The sequence below is a fragment of the Caloenas nicobarica genome, chromosome 5 (genome assembly GCF_036013445.1).
Source record: "Caloenas nicobarica isolate bCalNic1 chromosome 5, bCalNic1.hap1, whole genome shotgun sequence".
NCBI classification, from domain to species: Eukaryota; Metazoa; Chordata; class Aves; order Columbiformes; family Columbidae; genus Caloenas; species Caloenas nicobarica.
Window position 1 is genome coordinate 16,410,186 of NC_088249.1, and position 17,645 is coordinate 16,427,830.

The following is a 17,645-nucleotide window of genomic DNA, read 5'->3' on the forward strand; positions in this document are numbered from 1 at the left end:
TTTGGTAACAGTATTGCTAATGACCAGATTTCTCGGAGGTTCTCAGAGCGCCGAAGCATGTATTGAGATATGGATATCAAAATACAGAGAGTTTTGCTTGTGTTATTTTCAGTGATGCAGTTTTCCCTTCTGTGTAAGAGAACATGCATAAACCTATACTTACAATTAAGCGAAAAGCATTAATCTAAACCATGCTTATAAAGTGATTTCTGGATGCATGGTTCTCAGAGTATGTAGTTAGTTTTGCTGAGGTTTTAGTTTATATGCACCTTTCTGTTTCTGCACCATCTGCACAGGGTAGCCTCTAGCTGTTTGGATTCTCTGTGCTCACTGGAATAGATGAGGATGATACTAATAGTCCCATTTTGCCTATTTTCAAGACAAGTGCTGGTTGACAGAAACCTATGACTTGAGTTTGCCAGATACGGTTGCTCCCATCATTTGTGCTGGTCTCCAGTTGCTTCTTGGAGGAAGGTGTCATGCTGTTTCTCTTGAAATTAGTCTTAGAAGTGAGTTTTGGCAGATCCATTCTGAATTGCAGTTCGGTACTGTGCAGCTAACTCAACTTCCCATAGAATAGTTTGGGTTGGAAGGGACCTTCAAAGCTCATCTAGTCCAACCCCCTGCAATGCGCAGGAACATCTTCAACTAGAGCAGGTTGCTCAGAGCCCCATCCAGCCTGGCCTTGGATGTCTCCAGGGATGGGGCATCCACAGCCTCTCTGGACAGCCTGTTCCAGTGCCTCAGCACCCTCATGGGGAAGAATTTCTTCCTTATATCTAATCTCAATCTACCCTCTTTCAGTTTAAAGCCATTACCCCTATCCTATCACTACATGTCCTTGTAAAAAGTCCCTCTCCAGCTTTCTTTATAAACCCTCTTTAAGTACAGAAAGGCTGCAATAAGGTCTCCCTGGAGCCTTCTCTTCTCCAGGCTGAACGACCCCAACTCTCTCAGCCTGTCCTCATAGCAGAGCTGTTCCAGCGCTCTGATCATTTCTGTGGCCTCCTCTGCCCCCTTTCCAACAGGTCCATGTCTTTCCTGTGCTGAGGGCTCCAGAGCTGGATGCAGGACTCCAGCTGGGGTCTCACCAGAGCAGAGTTTAGGGGCGGAATCACCTCCCTCGACCTGCTGGCCATGCTCCTTTTGATGAAGCCCAAGATACGGTTGGCTTTCTGGGCTGCAAGCACATGTTGCCAGCTCATGTCCAATCTTTCATCCACCAGTACCCCCAAGTTCTTCTCAGCAGGGCTGCTCTCAATCCCTTCATTCCTAGCCTGTATTGATACTGGGGGTTACCCCAACTCAGGTGCAGGACCTTGCACTTGGCCTTGTTGTTCTTATTTGGGTGATATTCTTGCTTTGACTTTGTCAATGTGTGCACAGCTTTTGTCTGAAAGTCTTTGGGCCCACTGACCGGCCCCAGAGCCATGGCTGAAGCCAAGGTTCTCTTTGCACCTCAAGTTGCAACCCAGCCCTCTTGAGTGGTGGAGATTTGTGCTTAAGTACTTCAAGTCCTGCAGTGTTTTCCTGCTGCATTCCTAGAGGAATAAAAGTTCTCCTACAGTGAATCCTAGAGCAATTCAACCTACTGAGTCACTAAGAGGGCTGGGTTTTGACTCCGGCCTTCTTGCAACCCCATGTGAACAAGCACAACAGCAGCAAGAATACCTGGAGCACACCTACCCTGTTACATATTACTGTGGTTTCCTGTGTTTTTTCTCTTTAACCGAAGCCCACTGAGCAGTCTTGCCGAGTAGTCGCAGTGCCCCAGCAGTGCTCGCTCTGGCTTTGCCGGGCCGAATGAGCACTGCTGTCCTGGCAAGGGTCCCAGTGGGCAGTGGGATGTGTGACGTGGCTGACACCTTGGCTGATGTATGTCCACTCTGCAGTCTGCCACCTGAGGGGCCCTACAGTCATGGTGGCTTGGTGAGACTGCCTACTCCAGCCACACTTGCTGACCACTCGGCTTTTGTAAATGCTTTAGAAAATTATGCTCGAAGTCAAAATGTTAAGAGCTAAGATCCCAACTGCTTTTCACCTCACTGGCTGAGCCTTGTGCAGCTACATATTCCTAATCAGGTGATCGTTTTTGCTGCCTGTGAAAATACGGGCTTTATATTTCCATTTAGATTATCCGAAAATTGGACCTTTCACATTGTGAAATGTTTCTAGAAACCCAAATTCAGGCCTGGTTGAGAATCTTTCTGCTGCTTTAGTGTCAACTGTTAAAGCTCACTATCAAGAAGCAGTTAGCATGGAGACAGCTGGTAATGATGCAGCTGAGAAGCTAAACACCTCATCTCCATTTGAGTCTTTTTTTTGTCTTGCAGATGAGAGAATCTGTTCACCACCTTTTATGGAGCTGACAAGTGCCTGTGGAGAAGATACTTTGCAGCTTATAGAGAAGAATGGACTGGCATTCCCATTCAGTATGTACATGGGCTTTTCCTTTGTGCTTCTAGTAGGTTCTGAATATTGCACATGCATCCCCCAAGACATAGTCAACACTGTAGGAGTGTGGGTTTCATTGCCAAAGTGCCAGGGATGTTAAAACCTTCCTGAAACAAATGCTCTGAAGCATTCTGCTTGGAATGTGGAGCAAAACCCCTCCCTGTCGGCTTTTACTTTGCCTTTTATTGGTGTTCCTTACTTTAAACAGCTCGCTACCGTAAATGTGTTCCTGGGAAATGCTAATAGTTCTAACAAAGTTAGCCTCTTGCCCTGAACTTGTGCAAGAAGTTTCTCCTGCCAGCTGTCACTGCCTTGCTGACTACCTGCTTTTTTTCACGGATCCCTTCCTTTCCCTGGTTCTGACTACAAAGATAATCTTAGAGGGTAGAAGAAAGAGCGTAAAAATGACCACTGATAGCAGGCTTCAAGGGCCCACAGCCTCAAACAGCTGCTACGAACTGTTTGTTGCTTTGTAGCAAGTTTTGTTGGGGGTCTTGTGTTTTAATTTGTTCCTTTATTTGATTCCTTGTAGTATAAAGTGAGCAGAATTGGTTAGTCCGTGTTTGTTCCCTCAGTACTGTCTCATATGTAAAGTTCAGAGGTAAAGTCATGTGGAAAAAGCATGTTTTTGTGTCCCTGCCATCACTCTCCGAAATGAGGCAGGTCTCCTGAAGCTAGACTGTGAAGCAGTAATCTAAAGCCCACTGAATGGCTTTGGCCGCCCTTCCTCACCCCTGCACATTGTCTCTCTATACAGGCCGGCTCATGCTCAGCGCTCAGCAGCGTAGCCCCTACATTCAGAAGGCCTGGATCAACTCCTCTAAATGATGATGAAATTAAAACATAACATTGCAAATCTATAGAATATGATATTGTCAAAGTGCTCTTTCTGTCTTCTCCCAAGGAAGTCTTGTCCTATGCACTCCCCCACACCTTGCAAGTTTTCATCTCCTCTATTTAACATATAAATAACATCGAATTTAGTCATTGTGTGAGTCCCAGGGTCTTAAGCTCTTCTCTAGTTTCATAATAGCAGGAGCATGTTGTTGCTTTGCTTTTACTGGTTTTAGGATGGAGCTGAGAACCAGGATATATAGAGCAGATAAGGAATATGAAGGAGTAAGGACTGCTGGGCTTCTTCTACTTTTTTTGTCCCCCTCTATGGTTGCCTGCAGAAAAATATGTTGTATCTTTCTTTGGCTCAGCCCATTTGCTTTCCTCCTCTTCCCCTAAACCAGGGAGGTAGGAAAAGAAGTTTGTTTCCACACTGTGTCCCGGTTCCCTCATTTTCAGGACAGCGGTATTTTGTGGTACCTGTGAAGTAGCTCCAGCTTCAGGCAAAAACAGGTACTTGTGAAGATGCCCTCTGAGCAGGCAGGACGGCAATACCAGTACTGGTGCTAACTTCTTAGCTGATGCTTTGCATCTCTATCCAGTCCTAAAATGACCTCTGCTTGCATGTCAGTTGCAGGGAGGAGATGAGAGAGTAGGACTTGAAGCAAGCCAAGCTTTGCGGTGGTTGAGGGCACTGTTCTAGCAGAGACTGTCATTGGTATCTGCCACAGTCAATGCCTTGGTCTGGTGAACTCCAGTGTTTGCACTTGTGGGTGGGAATGGATTTCGTGTGTCCTGTTTCACTGGTGCATTGTTTTTTCTTTTTTATTTACCCAGTTTGTAAAACCAGAGTGGCCCATGGAACCAACTCTCATGAGGTGAGTTAAAAACCTTTTGCAATGTTATCCTCCTGCTTCCAGTCCCTCCAGGGTGGTTTGGCTGGTGTTTTCCGATGCTGTAGCAGGCAGAATGAGGGCTATGCCCAAATGAGTTCCCTTCCCCCGCCTCTCCCTTGTGTTTATTACACCAGTATTTTTTCAGATCTACCTGAAATTAATTTAAATATGACTTTAACCTCTTGACATGGAAGTTCTTTCTAGTGGTTTCTGGCTTCTGTCATCTAGTTTCTTCTAGCAGTTTGTGATCTCCAGTCATCTCTGTCTGCAGGGAATCTCCTTCAGCTTCTCCTTTGGTGGGAGCTCACACTAAGTGATGTTTCCACCCCATGTTTCTCTTCCGGCATGTATGTGGGGCAGGTGAGAAATGGTTTAGTGCTGCAGATGAAGCAGAAGTATGAGTGAAGGCCAGCTGGTTCCTCTCGTTGAGGGGAAGGAAAAAGCAAACAGAGACAATTTCTAGGCATGTTCAGTTGTAATAACATGACTGGAGCTGTGGGAAGAATAAGACTGGTAGAACTATCTGCTTTCCCTCTCCTTCCAATAAGGCAATTGCAGTTAAAATGGTTGTGTATTCCTGGAAGGAGTGCATTCCCTGTAAGCCTAGCTTCCTCTAAATTTAGGCAAGCTGAGTCGCGTTTTAATTATTTTCCATTTGTGCTTCCTGCCTTCCTGCTTACCGCAGCTCAGTTTTGAGAATCCAGCCCTCACTGCTGGCTCTCATAATGCCTGGCTTCCTTTGTTAAAACGTGGTCGTCGGTCCAGGTTTCCCAGCTGCTTCTGAAATGTGCACTCTGTTGCTGCACCGTCTCTGGGAGGTGAAGGCCCTGAAGTAAAATGTAAATCTAGACGAGCAGAATGCCTACAGCCGAAATCTTGAGTGACCAGCACTTCTTTTTAAAATGCAGCTAGATTTTTCATGCAGGCCTCAGCTTGGATCATTTTACAAGCATGACAGACACTCCTGTTAGTTTACTGGAGCAGCCACTGTAAATTTTTGCTAGAATTCCTGAGAACACTTGGGGACTGGGTTGTGAATTAATTTAAGGCTCCCTGTTGATTTTTCTGTAAAAGGTTCCTCTGCAACTGCAGCCTGAAATACTTGAACCTTTCAGTGCTTATCCAGTCAGGCTTGGACTTTGTTTTCCTGGTGCATCTTTCCTTGCTGTTCTTTCACACAGTGAAGACATATCTCAGCCTTCTGTGAGAATTCCACTTTCTGAGCAAAAATTAGACTAAAATACAGTTGTAAGCTGCACTTTATCACAGGAATTTATGACTAGGTCCTAGGAGGACCTCTGGAAAAAAGCCTGGAGTCTTGTGTGTTACTTTACATAGCTAGTAGTAGTAGTCACTTTTGGAGTTGCTGAGTTCTCAGGAGTGATCCAAAAGTATATTTATGATCAGAGAGGAACTGTCTTGTAATTGCTATTTTATGGTCAATAAATGGCAAGGGAAGTATAGAATAAATACTCTGCTTACAGTACAATATGTCTAAAAGATGGAGCATAGGTCTAGAAGCAAAAAATAGTTGCCTGTTTTATTAATGACTCCTTTGGCTTTTGGTATATCACTTCATTTTTTGTAGAGATATTCCCACAGCAGAGCTAACACTGGAAGTAGAACACAGCCTGACCAGAAACCTGCTTTTCTTCATAAGATGACTATTCAGAAAGTTCAAGTACCAGCTAACAAGGACAGCCGACAGTGCAGGCTTGAGTTTGGGTTTGGTGCCAGCCAAGGCTGGCAGGCTCAACATTTTGCTGTGAAAACACGAGCTAGTTAAACCAAGGTGCTGTCAATTAGTCTTCTTCTCCCACACTTCTACATGGCCTCTGCACTAGAAGTCACATTGGCCAGCTCAGCACTTGAAACCCACTTTTCCAGCACCATTTGTTAGACTTCAACAGAAGTGATACCTGAAGGTTGTCCTTCCAGCTGCCAGCAGGTCAGAACATAGCTGAGCTTCAGTAAAGCTGCTGTGAGACATCATTGAGACCCATAACCTGAAGAAACGTGTCCAGAATGACTCTTTTTCTAAGTGCCAAGCAGACAGGAATGAAAAGGCAGAACATCACTGTGTTTTTTGAGACTGAATTCCTTACAGACATTATCAGTAAAAATTCTCAGTGCCAAATGTTTTGTTTTGCCTTCAAAGGAGCTCTGCATTTATAATGAGGAATGCCATTTGGAAATGATGATACAAAGTATTGTTCCCATGTTACTGCTGGATGCAGCAGGTCTGTGCTGGATGACAAAGAGCAAGTGCAGCCTACAAGCGAATTCTTGGAGCTGTACTCATGCATGTTAAAATCCATGAGACATCACAGTGAGCCAGTATAACACAACACCCTGGGCGTTATATGTGTTGTGTGCTGGTCCATGGGGCTGTTGGCAGAGTTTTTCAGAAGTGAAGTTTCATATGGTTTCCAGCAGCCTGGGTCAATTCAGTGCCTTGAAGATAAACTCTCTAGCTTGCCACACTTCTAAATAGGATAATAACTACTTGCTCATCTTGTGAAGGTGTGGTTTATGGGGATTAATTAACTAATACTTGAAGAAAACACTATAGGAACAGCACAGTTCTTGCCAGTATGATGTTGTACATACTATAATGCCAACATTCTACAAAGGAGGAGGAAAGAGCAGTGTTTCTTGCCACCAGTGAGAAACTAATTAGGTATGATGATGTTGTTGCTGTGAATCATCTTGATGGATGATTCTGGTGCCTAGAATAGGTTTCTTGCCCAGGTCGTTACCACTCACAGGTTCTCTCTGTGCTGTCAGAGAGATAGCATCTGGTATAATAGAGACAGAGTAAGAATATCAACCGCAAGTAGGTATTGAATGCATGCATTGACTTGAACTCAGAAAATGTTCATCTACTGAGTCATTGTGCATGTGTGCAGCCAGTTATATGACCTAAAGTGGTCTATCAGATAAGGGGGAATAAGGACAAATATGTGGTCAGACTTCTAACTAAGAATATGTAATCACTACATCATTTACCATGGCTGTTTTTGAACAGCAAAACCTATTATATGTACTGTTTTCATTACAGGGACAAACAGAGGTGCTAGCAAAAACTCAGTCTGCAAGCACAGCATACATTAAATGAGCAGCCGATCATATGTAATATAGGAGAGAGAGCACAAAGTGGTAAAGTTTCTTTGTAAAATCCTTCTAGTGACCCTTTCTTCACTAAGATACAGCTAATCTCAGAAGACACAAACACTGCCAAGCAGCATATGGAAAGAGTGAGCAAGCAGTATAACTCATCTGCACCATGCTGAGGCAGGAAGCTCCAATTTTATTTTGTATATCTCTGTGGAGTCACCGTGGGACCCACAGGAATTCTCGTAGTTGCTCTGGACTGTCTTGCATCCCGAGTAAAAGACTAGACCCAAGCAGGCCAGTGAGAAAACACTTACAGGCATAAGAAAAAACTTGTGTTTCAGAGCTTAGGAACTTTTCTGGCAAGTGTTATGCATCCTGGACTGATTGAGGCAGGCGTCAGGCTCAAGGCTTGCATGGTTAGCTGTTGTCGTCAAGGCTCTTCAGAGGGGGAAGGTGCTCTAACCAAAGCATCCTTACTGGTGGGAGGGAGTTTTGCCCACAGGAAAGGAAGATAAAATGTATGTCAGGTTCTCTGACCTTGGACAGTCCTTACTCGTATTCACCTGACTACCAACATGCCCTTCTGCCACCCTGGATAACAAGGCCCAATATCACTGAAGTGATGAAGAGAGGTTAATATTCAGATAAGTAGAACACAACTTTTTCAGGACTTTGAGGATGGCAAGCAAACCCAAATTTATTCTCACTGCTGTGTAGGGGCACACGGGTATAAAGTAATTTCACCCCCTGTGCCAGAACGGTGCTTGCTGCCCATTCTGCATAGAAGCCATGGCAGCATCCATACTCCAACAAACCTGCAAAATGTGGCACCACAGTTATGATAATCATAGATGCATGTAAATATGGTAATGAAGGGATCGATGGAGAGAGCAGCGTAGCATGTTCTGAATATATACTGGCTCATCAAAGTACTTCTCTGCACCTTCCAGTCTTGCTTCCATGATGTTTAAGGTAGCTGTTCATCATTCAGGCCCTATAAATGTCTTCCCTTTTGACATATTTGTTCCAGTCCCTTCCAGAGGACTATCCATTTGGAATAATGGGGTGACACCAAGCCAAGAAAATCATTAGGCTGGCATTTGCTAGCAGTAAGAACTACTGAGTCTGAAAAAGTTCTCTGGTGATGTGGGTGAAACCCTGATGCTTAAGCCATTGCAACTGGACTAAACCAAACCACAGGAAAAAAAGCTGTGGGGAAGAACTCTTACAGTTAGTACATAGAGCTGTTCCTTCGGTTGTTCCCATGGTACACACTTGTATTCAATGCAGACTTTGTCATCCGTGTACGTCAAATGTTTTACCCTTTTGTTGTACCTGTAGTTGCAGTAGCTTACCAACTAAAAGCAGAAAATGAATTTGCAAAGAGCTGAGAAAAAAATCTTGATCGAAAATGAAACTTGCCCTGCCAGGAGTGTTTGAGGAATTGTATGTCAGTGAAATGAAATGTAATGAAATAGGCCTCGCCGCTGAGAACGAATTCACACATGGTCACTATATATCCACCAGTAGATGTTGCCCCTCACTGCTAGTCAGGTCGTGGGTAAGCGTGAAATTATTGAAAGACCTGTGCATAACTGTGTGTGTGTTTCCAGATGGCGATCATCTTCAACCAGGAGGGCCTGAAAGCTGTCCGACCCCCTTGCGTCATTCAGAGCTTCATCAATCACAATGCCGTGCTCTATAAAGTCTTCGTGGTTGGGGAATCCTACACGGTGGTGAAAAGACCATCTTTAAAGAACTTCTCTGCAGGAATCTCAGGTACTTTTTGCTTATTTAGAAAGAAATGTCAGTTCTCAGAGCCTTGGCAGCAAACAACTCAAAAGAAAAATATATTTGAAAAGGCTACTGAAGTGAAGGCAGCTGGTTCTTTCATACCATGTTTCCTCTACTGTATTATTTCAATAGGAAGGGAGATAACTCATCTGCTCTGGAATACACACAAATGACATTTGTATAGTAAATATTTATGCAACAGTAACCCGAGCCTTACCTGTTAGAAACAGTGTTTTATGTCATGTGGAAAGGGAGGGAGGGAGAGAAATTCTCTAATTTCATAGTAAGTTCACGTGTCATTTGTTCCGGAGTCTGTTTATAGATGTGCTTTGGAGAGAATTTCCTGGATTCCATCATTTCAGAACTTCCTCTCCCTATTTTTACCTTGATTATATATGTGTGTTTAAAGATTGCTTGTGCTCGCCCCTAAACGAGCCTCTCTGTTCATGTGAGGCGCAGTGTGGTAAACCTTGGTGGGAAGTGTCCTTTGCTTTGTAGATACCAGCTGTGTTGGGGGGAGGGAGGAATGGACATCAGTGAGGACAGAAATCCTCCTATATGTCACTAGACAGCAGCGCTTGAAGGGTTTTCGTTAAAGGTTACTAAAATTTCCTTAATGGAAAAAAGCTGGTTTCCTGAGAACTGCATTCTACAGGCCTTCAGAAGGAAGAAGAAATTAGCAGGGCATGGATGGGACCATGATCTCCCTGCAACTGGACGAATCCAGGAGGTGGGGATAGGAGGGGAGAATGTATCAATCTAAAGGAAATTCATTAACAAGTGCCAGTTTCTTGTCACTTTCGTAGTGGTTTCTGCTGATCTTAGTATGTCCATGTGTGCTTGTCATTGCATTCTGCACACAAATATGAATTTCGTTAGTATATGTAAAGTAGGTTCCTAGTAAAAGTCCCTGTCTGTAGGTATGTATGCCTGTATTTACATTTAGGTCTGTTGTATGTCCTGATCAAATTAAGTAGGCCAGAATCTGTGTTTATATGAACTACTAGGACAGTTGGTCTGTTCTTTTGCTGGAAGAGAATGTTTTAAGGCATCTTTCTAAAAATGCCTTAGTTAATGTCTCATCTGTAGGTGTAAGACTTGAAAGTTGTCCAGAAACCTACACAAAAATAAGTTTTGTGGGCGGATTAGCATAAGAAATGTCTGGCTTCCCTACCCTCATGAGGAGAGTTTAAGTGGGCTGTGCTACGTGCACCTGACCAGACAGATCTGACAGTGAAGCGGATCTGGAGGCTGTGAGGCACTCCAGCAGCCGGCTGTCTGAAAGTACCGGGCCTTTCTGAACGGGAGGAAAGGCAGGCAGAGTATATGGTGGTGTCAGGCTGGTGAGAGGATTTGGTTTTCACAGCTCCCCCATCTGTATCATATGCAGCCTCGTGGCTGCTCTTAAATGCTCAGGGAGACCAGCATAGCATAAATATTCTACTGCAGGTGCCGCCTGCGTGCTGAGACTTTGGTCCTGGTGTTCCCTTGTGGGTTGTCTGTATGATGCCATTGGTCTTCTGTGGTGGGAATCCCAAGGGGAGACGTGTTGTGGTGGGTTTCTCCCCACCAGTAAAACCTCCAGCACAAAGGGAGTGGGGTGAGAGGTGCTGGTACAATTCTCCCCATGGTTTCTGCTGCAGTGTGTTAGTGGCTTCTGTCACCTCAGGGTGTCTCCTGTGGTGCCTCTAAAGGGGAGGGTGAGTCCTGACCGTTAAATTTACTGCTCTCCCGCTTGGTGACAGTGCCCTCCCCAGGTTCCCAGGGATCTGGGTGTACCCTGGGTGCTGTCAATCTGCTGCCTGCAGTGAGCACAGCCTCTGCCTTCAACCACATGCCTTCCCATTGGAACTGTCGCTTTGAGTATAGCAAATTGGTAGCAATTAACATCGTTACCTTACTGAACTTAGATAATTGGCTCTGGTGAAGGAAACTGTTTTTTATTAACCCCATGCGGTTCTGTTTATCTGTGGTCCGAGGGTGACCCGGCCGTGGGTCCCTGCCTGTGCAGGCAGGTGAATGCCCACAGGCAGTAGGGTCCTGTGGGTGGGTTGGTGGGGACTGCCCAGTGGGGATCAAGTCTGGATTCCAGGGCTGTAGTGCCATCTGCTGTTCCTTGCACTAATCCTTTGGAAATTAAAACCTGGTATAAAGTTATTTACAACTTGCTTTTAATTCCAGACAGAGAATCAATATTTTTCAACAGCCACAATGTTTCAAAGCCAGAATCTTCATCTGTCTTAACAGCAGTAAGTACACTCGGTCTTTTTTCCTCTAGTGCGGCTGGAAAACTATCTAGTCCTTCTTGTTGAAGTGGTAGGAGGTAGTGACTCTCCTTCACAAGTTGTCTGCTTCTGTGTTGCAGGCTGAGGTCTGTTTGGTACAACGAACCAGCATGACTGTGTGTCCCTGTGGTGTTCCTCACCGAGCTCCGGTGAGGAAGCACTGATGCAGCAGGGCTGTGCTGCTTGCCAGGCATAGGCTCCCCAGGGGTACTCTAGGCAAAGGGAAGAAGGAGGTTCTGAATGCAAATGCCTGGCCTTTTCCTGTCCAGAGAGCTTAATAAGCATAAATCATCCTTCTAGGACTCAGTTCTGTGAGGAAAGACAAACGGTGAAAATTCAAGGAGAGAAATTGCCTTGGGCAGGGCCACAGAGGGCCGTATCTGTCTGCGGTGTGAGCACACCCGAGCTGTGGCCATGGAACCATTTCTGGGTGTCTTCCGAGTCCAGCAGTGCCAGCACGCTGACAGTTTCATGCTTGCATTGCCAGTCCTTTTAATAAGCTTTTGCACCTATAAAAACTAAGAAGTTCTCAGGCACTCAGCTGCTGTGAAAGTCACTTTACAGGACTGGGTCCTTTCAATCTCTGAGTCTCCAGATTCTTTTCTGTTTCACAAGCTCTTTTGGGGAGTAGTTTCATAGTCAGCAATGATTAAATTTGTGTGCAACACTGATGGGATGGGCATGCTAAATATTATAGCTGTAATTTTGCTAGTCATAAATCCCTTTATGGCTAAATTTACTTTCAAACTTAGAGTGTATATGCTCGTGTGGTTTACCTGCCATCTCTCTCATACACACTCCAGACACCCTTCTGTAGGCATGACAGCATACTTCTGCTGCATAAGCTGTTGTTTAAAAAATGAAAAAGATTACATCTTCCAGTCATAAATAACCTGAGGTTTTCATCCTAATAAATGTTTGTAGAGTAACTTATACATGAAAACCCACATAAAAGATACTACTTTGAATTAGCCTCTGTCCTGAAGATACCAGCTGAGTTGTGTTGTGTGGCTCAAATGAGACTAACAGCAGGAGTCTGGCTTATCAGTCCTTTAACACGGGCCTTAGTCTACGTTGAAATAGCAGGATGATATCCACAATATTTGCAGCACAGGGTTAAACACACCAGCTGCATTTTGTTTTTTAAGGTGTAGATCAAGTACTTAAAATAGCGAGTCTGATTTGTCATTCAGTCCTATACAGCTATGTCTCTCGAGGAGCTGCACCAATATGAAAAGGAAGAACTAGGTGCTTTAGAGCAGGTGAACTTCCAGTATAGGTAGGATTCTGAATTATGAAAGCAGTTTCTCTCTGGTGTCTTTCTCTGTTTCATGCCACCGGTTCTCTGCAATTAGATTTGATGGATATGCACCTGGAAACCTCTGAAAATCGATCTTTCCACTAAAGAGACTGTTTTGGAGTCACTTAGTAATGTGTCCTTTTCCACTATAGCTGGATAAAATCGAAGGAGTATTTGAACGGCCAAATGACGACGTCATCCGGGAAATCTCTAAGGCGCTGCGGCAAGCTCTGGGAGTTTCCCTCTTTGGAATTGATATCATCATCAACAATCAGACCGGGCAGCACGCAGTCATTGATATAAATGCATTCCCAGGTGAGAAAGACCTTTGCACTCGTGCTTTGTGGAAATGGTACAGTGTGTATTAGTGCGAAGTTTTACTGCTGGTGTCTCACATCATTGCTTCCCAGGTGGGGACGGGAGAGCAGCAGCCAAATTGTTCTGAGATCAGATACTGTTTAATCTGGGAAGGGCAGAACCCTAATCTAGATATGGAATTTGCTACTGAAATATTAACTCTTAGGAGATGTGGTCAAATTTGAGCAGCCAGCTGTAACATGGCTGTCATGCCCTTCCCTGCAAAGGGATGCCCAAGAACTGAAGCGTGAGGCTGTGTCCTGGGAGCTGGCCTTTCTGAGCCTGTTCCTCATTCTGGAGATGAAAAGAAGAATAATAAATTCTATTTTAGGGCAGCCTTTTAAGATATCTTTTTTCCAGACTCTGTGCCATTAAAAGTGTTGAGGGGGTGGAAGCAGCAAACTGTTCCCTTGAAAATCTCTTCCTGTGCAAACTGATTCCCCATGAAAAGACATTTTGTGCACAAAAGCAACAACACCAGGAATCTGAAGATGTTAAAATTGTAGGTGCACAAAAGTTGCTGTAAAGGATTAAGTATCCTTGCAGATTCTCATAAGTGGATCCTGAATTAAAACAATAGAATAGAGCACATGAAAACAGGTAAATTTGACCTCCACTTTTTTTAGTGCGGCATATGTCTTGGAAACAACTAAACAAGCTCCTCAACTGCTGGAATTGTTAAAAGGAGTTGTAAGTGTGTGTAATGGGAGACAGTGGTGGTCTGTCACTTGTGCTAAACTCAGTAGCCTAACACAGGAAGAGAATACATCATCTCATTTGATGCTGCTTTCCATGGGCTTTTTCTCTTTGAGAATCTCATTACCTGAATAGTGATGCTTGTTTCGAGAGACATGCACAGGCTGTTACCGTTTTTTTAACCTGTCATTTAAGACTTTGAGTTTTAAATATGGCTGAGGTATCTTTACATCTAGAGATCTTGCCCCGAGCCCCCAGTCTTCTTAGTCTTTCAGTCCAGATCCCCAGTCCCACTGCTGCCCTGTGTTGCCTTGCCTGTCTCTGCACAGTGGCTGTCTTCCTTTTAAAACTCCTGTCCTACTATTCTCAGGTCACTTTGCAGCTTGGTTCCGCCATATGGTGTTGATGCAATCTGCAGACCTATGAAAACAGTCTTCTGCCAAGAGCAGAGAAACAGCCTAAACTGGGTGTCAGGTGGAGCCAAATCAGCTTTATGAATGGGATTATATTTCAGACACTGGGCCTTGAAGATGCAGGACATTATTTTGCTGTCCTGCATCCTGCGTTTTGGTTTGGTGTTTTGGGGTTTTTGTTTTTGCAAGTATTGTTTCGGATTTGGTACTTTGCACAGACTGAAATTCCCCTTTTATTGAAATGTTGAAAAGTCCAGATTGGGGAAGAACTAGTGGCAAATTTAACTATTTAAAGATGAGTAATGTCTTCTTGTTGTGACAGAAGTTTGCAGAACTGCCTTCAGCCTCATGCTCTGCTGTACTTCTACCTTAAGATAATAGTTTTTGATATTCAACCCAAATCCTGTATTTCAATCTGCACAGTAATTGGTTTTTGAAGAGACATTGAATTAATAGAGTGTTTTTGTCCTTGCAAGAGACTTGAGAGCATGGGGAAGCTTCTTGTGCACAGGTCTACATTGTGTCTCTCACAGAATTCTTCTGATGGTGAAGGTACCTACTGGATTTACCACCGTGGGTTAGGTTGAAGAGCAGTTGGACAAAGTCTAGAGGATAGCAGCAGGGACCAGATATGTGGGAGAAGATTGGGCGTAGACAAAACTGCCTTCAAACTGGTGAAAGGTAGCAGAACTGAGAGAGATGAGCTGCTCTCAAGGGTTCCTGAGGTCAAAGAAACAATGGGGTCAAATACGACAGCAGAAAAGTTACAATAGAGAATATTCTGTTGCCCAAAAACATGTTCAGACCAGCCAGCTGCATCTCCCTCCAAAGGAGTATGGTTGAAGGCTGAGCAGCTTCAAGGGCTGGCTTCACTGGTGGAGTCAATCATAGAATCACAGAATCATAGAAGAGTTTGGGTTGGAAGGGACATTCAAAGCTCATCCAGTCCAACCCCCCTGCGATGAGCAGGGACATCTTCAACTAGATCAGGTTGCTCAGGGTCCCCGTCCAGCCTGGCCTTGGATGTCTCCAGGAATGGAGCATCAACCACTTCTCTGGGCACAACCTGTTCCAGTATTTTACCACCCTCATTGTAAAAGATTTCTTCCTCATGTCTGGCCTGAATCTCCCCTCTCTTAGTTTAAAACCATTACCCCTTGTCCTGTTGTAACAGGCCCTGCTAAAAAGTCTGTCATTTCCTGCAAGGATTGCAGTAGTGCCAAACTGGAGCCAAGTTAGATACTTCAGGGACCTGCCACATTGTTTCTGCACCACTGCTTTGGGGAATGGAGGGGAAGAGGTGCCCTTTAAGGAGCATTCACAGACTCTTTCAGGGAGCTCAAGCTTCCGCTTGGGGCCAGGCCTGACCAAAGCCTTGTCCAACAGCCCAGAGGCTTGGCTTCCTTGTCTGCTGTCTTTTGTGTGTACCAGGCATGAAGCTCATTTGAGCCAGCCACTCCATGGATGTCATCCTGAGATCAGTTTAACATCAGAATTGAGAGCAGACGCACCTGTAGGAGGATGTCATTTGTTATCTGCTCCGTTAGCACCAACAAATCTTTGTGAAGATTTTAAAGATAAATGTCTAAAATGCCTTTTCTGTCTCCTGTTCTATGGGAAACCACCGGGACTATATTTAGCTGTGGTTACCAGCTGAGATATTTAACTGTGGGCACAGTCATGTACCATGCTGGTTTTGTGTTTGTCTGACCTCAGGTAACTGAGAGACAAGGCTTTGCATAGCCTGCTGTCCTGTGGCCGTGGCTGAGCTCCCCCAGCCCGAGCAGCAGCTTGTGCACATGTTCTGCAGCCTGTCACCAGGACGGGGGAGCTGCTGGCTCTGTGTGCATGTATGTGGCAGCTGGAAGGATCAGATCTGGACATACACTTTGCATGTGTCAATATGCTACCGCAAATGTAGGACGTGTGTTTTCCATTTCTCTCTGCCCAAGGGAAGATGCAGAAAAGCAGAGAGTGTGCTAGATCAGGGAGATTCTCCTAAAAATCAGACAGGTAGCATCTCTAATGTTAGCTTAAAAATGCTCACAGGCATTTCTTAAGTCCACAAAGCTCAGGGGAGCAGGTACTCGTTTTCACATGCATTGCAGGGTGGACTTTCTTCCTATCCATGCTCAGACACAGGACTCTGGAGACTGTTTTCAACGCAGCAAAATGCAGGCCTCTCGTAGACAGGTGTTTCCAAAATTGTTTCAGTGGGCAGTGCTAGGGTAGTACGGACTGGAGCACGATTCGTGCAACTTGTGCTTTGAAGCACGCAAAACTTATATCCTCCCACTGATTCCTTGTGTGACATGAACCCCAAATTCATTGCCAGTAGTTTCTAAAGGTGTAATTTAATCTGCCCTTCTTGATTTCCTTATCATCACAGCACAGTGATGTCCTACATTTGCCTTTTTTGAGGATTGCAGCAGCAGCCTGAGAACAGAGCGAGGTAACAGAGTTTGCAGCCTTCCACAAGCATCCCGTGGTTCAAGAGCTGAGACACCCCAGTTCTCTTCCTCTCTTCCTTGCATTTCTTTTTCCCAAGTGTGTGAAGTTTCTTCTGAGAGACAAGGCAGATTTATTTGGGCCTTAACACCCAGTGTGCAGAGGACTTGCAAAGAGTAAGCTTGCCTGATACGTACAGCTTCCTTACGCTGTAACATCTGCTGATTTCAAGACTGAATAACTGGCCATCTTATTCCCATTAAATATTTGAAGTAACTTCTTCGTGAGTTTGCCAGGTGCCCTCAAACCAGGGTGGTTTGTTTTCAGTGAGCAGACACAAAACACTCTAGGGTACTAGGGATCTCCTCTCTGAATATTAAAGCTGTTACTATGGAGATGGCTTATTCCCAGGGTGTTTGAAGCACTCTGAGTAGATTTGAAGGCTAATCCCATGGCTTTTACATAAGCAAGAAAGCGTAACAAGCAGCTCTGTCAAAGAGGTGGAGATCTTGTTCTGGCTCCCATGACCGGATGTAGAGTCCTAGTTGCTCCCTGCCGACCAATGGATTATGGTGTGAGGTGCTGGGAAATGGGACGTTTTGAAATGGCCAGTTTGTTTGGGGAACCTGTTTATGGGCCTTTGAGAACAGAAAACAGGGACCTGTTGTCCAGCATTGCTGGTATTTTGTGTGACCTGCTAAGCACCTAGAAGAATTGTTACCGGCTGCAATAAAATCGAAGGCAGTGTAGCAGCCTAAATAAGAGTTAATTGGGTTATGAATACACCAATCACCACATTTTTCTTAAGATGAAATTATCGTCATGTTTTTCAGGAGGTTGGGTTTTTATTGCTGAAGGCAGTTGGTCTTTACAGGAGGGCGGAGATAAAATTTAATTATTTATGGATCTGAGAGACTTTTCTACCCTATGATCACATCACTAAAAGTGTTCTAAAATGCATTTACTTTGTGGTCTCTGGTTCTGCTCACGTGTTGCTGTGTGAATGTGTGCTATTCACATGGGACTTTTAAACTGTTATTTATTGCTTCAG

The 17,645-nt window shown here is 44.6% G+C and overlaps 1 protein-coding gene across 1 annotated transcript in view; it reads left to right on the forward strand.

Annotated features, from left to right (window-relative positions):
* Nucleotides 1–17,645, forward strand: part of ITPK1 (inositol-tetrakisphosphate 1-kinase) — a 149,731-nt gene that overhangs the window by 124,310 nt on the left and 7,776 nt on the right. Inside the window, exons 6-10 of the mRNA XM_065636543.1 lie at nt 2,334–2,432; nt 4,126–4,166; nt 8,915–9,080; nt 11,277–11,344; nt 12,833–12,995. Of these exons, the coding sequence (XP_065492615.1) occupies nt 2,334–2,432; nt 4,126–4,166; nt 8,915–9,080; nt 11,277–11,344; nt 12,833–12,995 (537 nt within the window). The remainder of the gene's footprint in view (nt 1–2,333; nt 2,433–4,125; nt 4,167–8,914; nt 9,081–11,276; nt 11,345–12,832; nt 12,996–17,645) is intronic.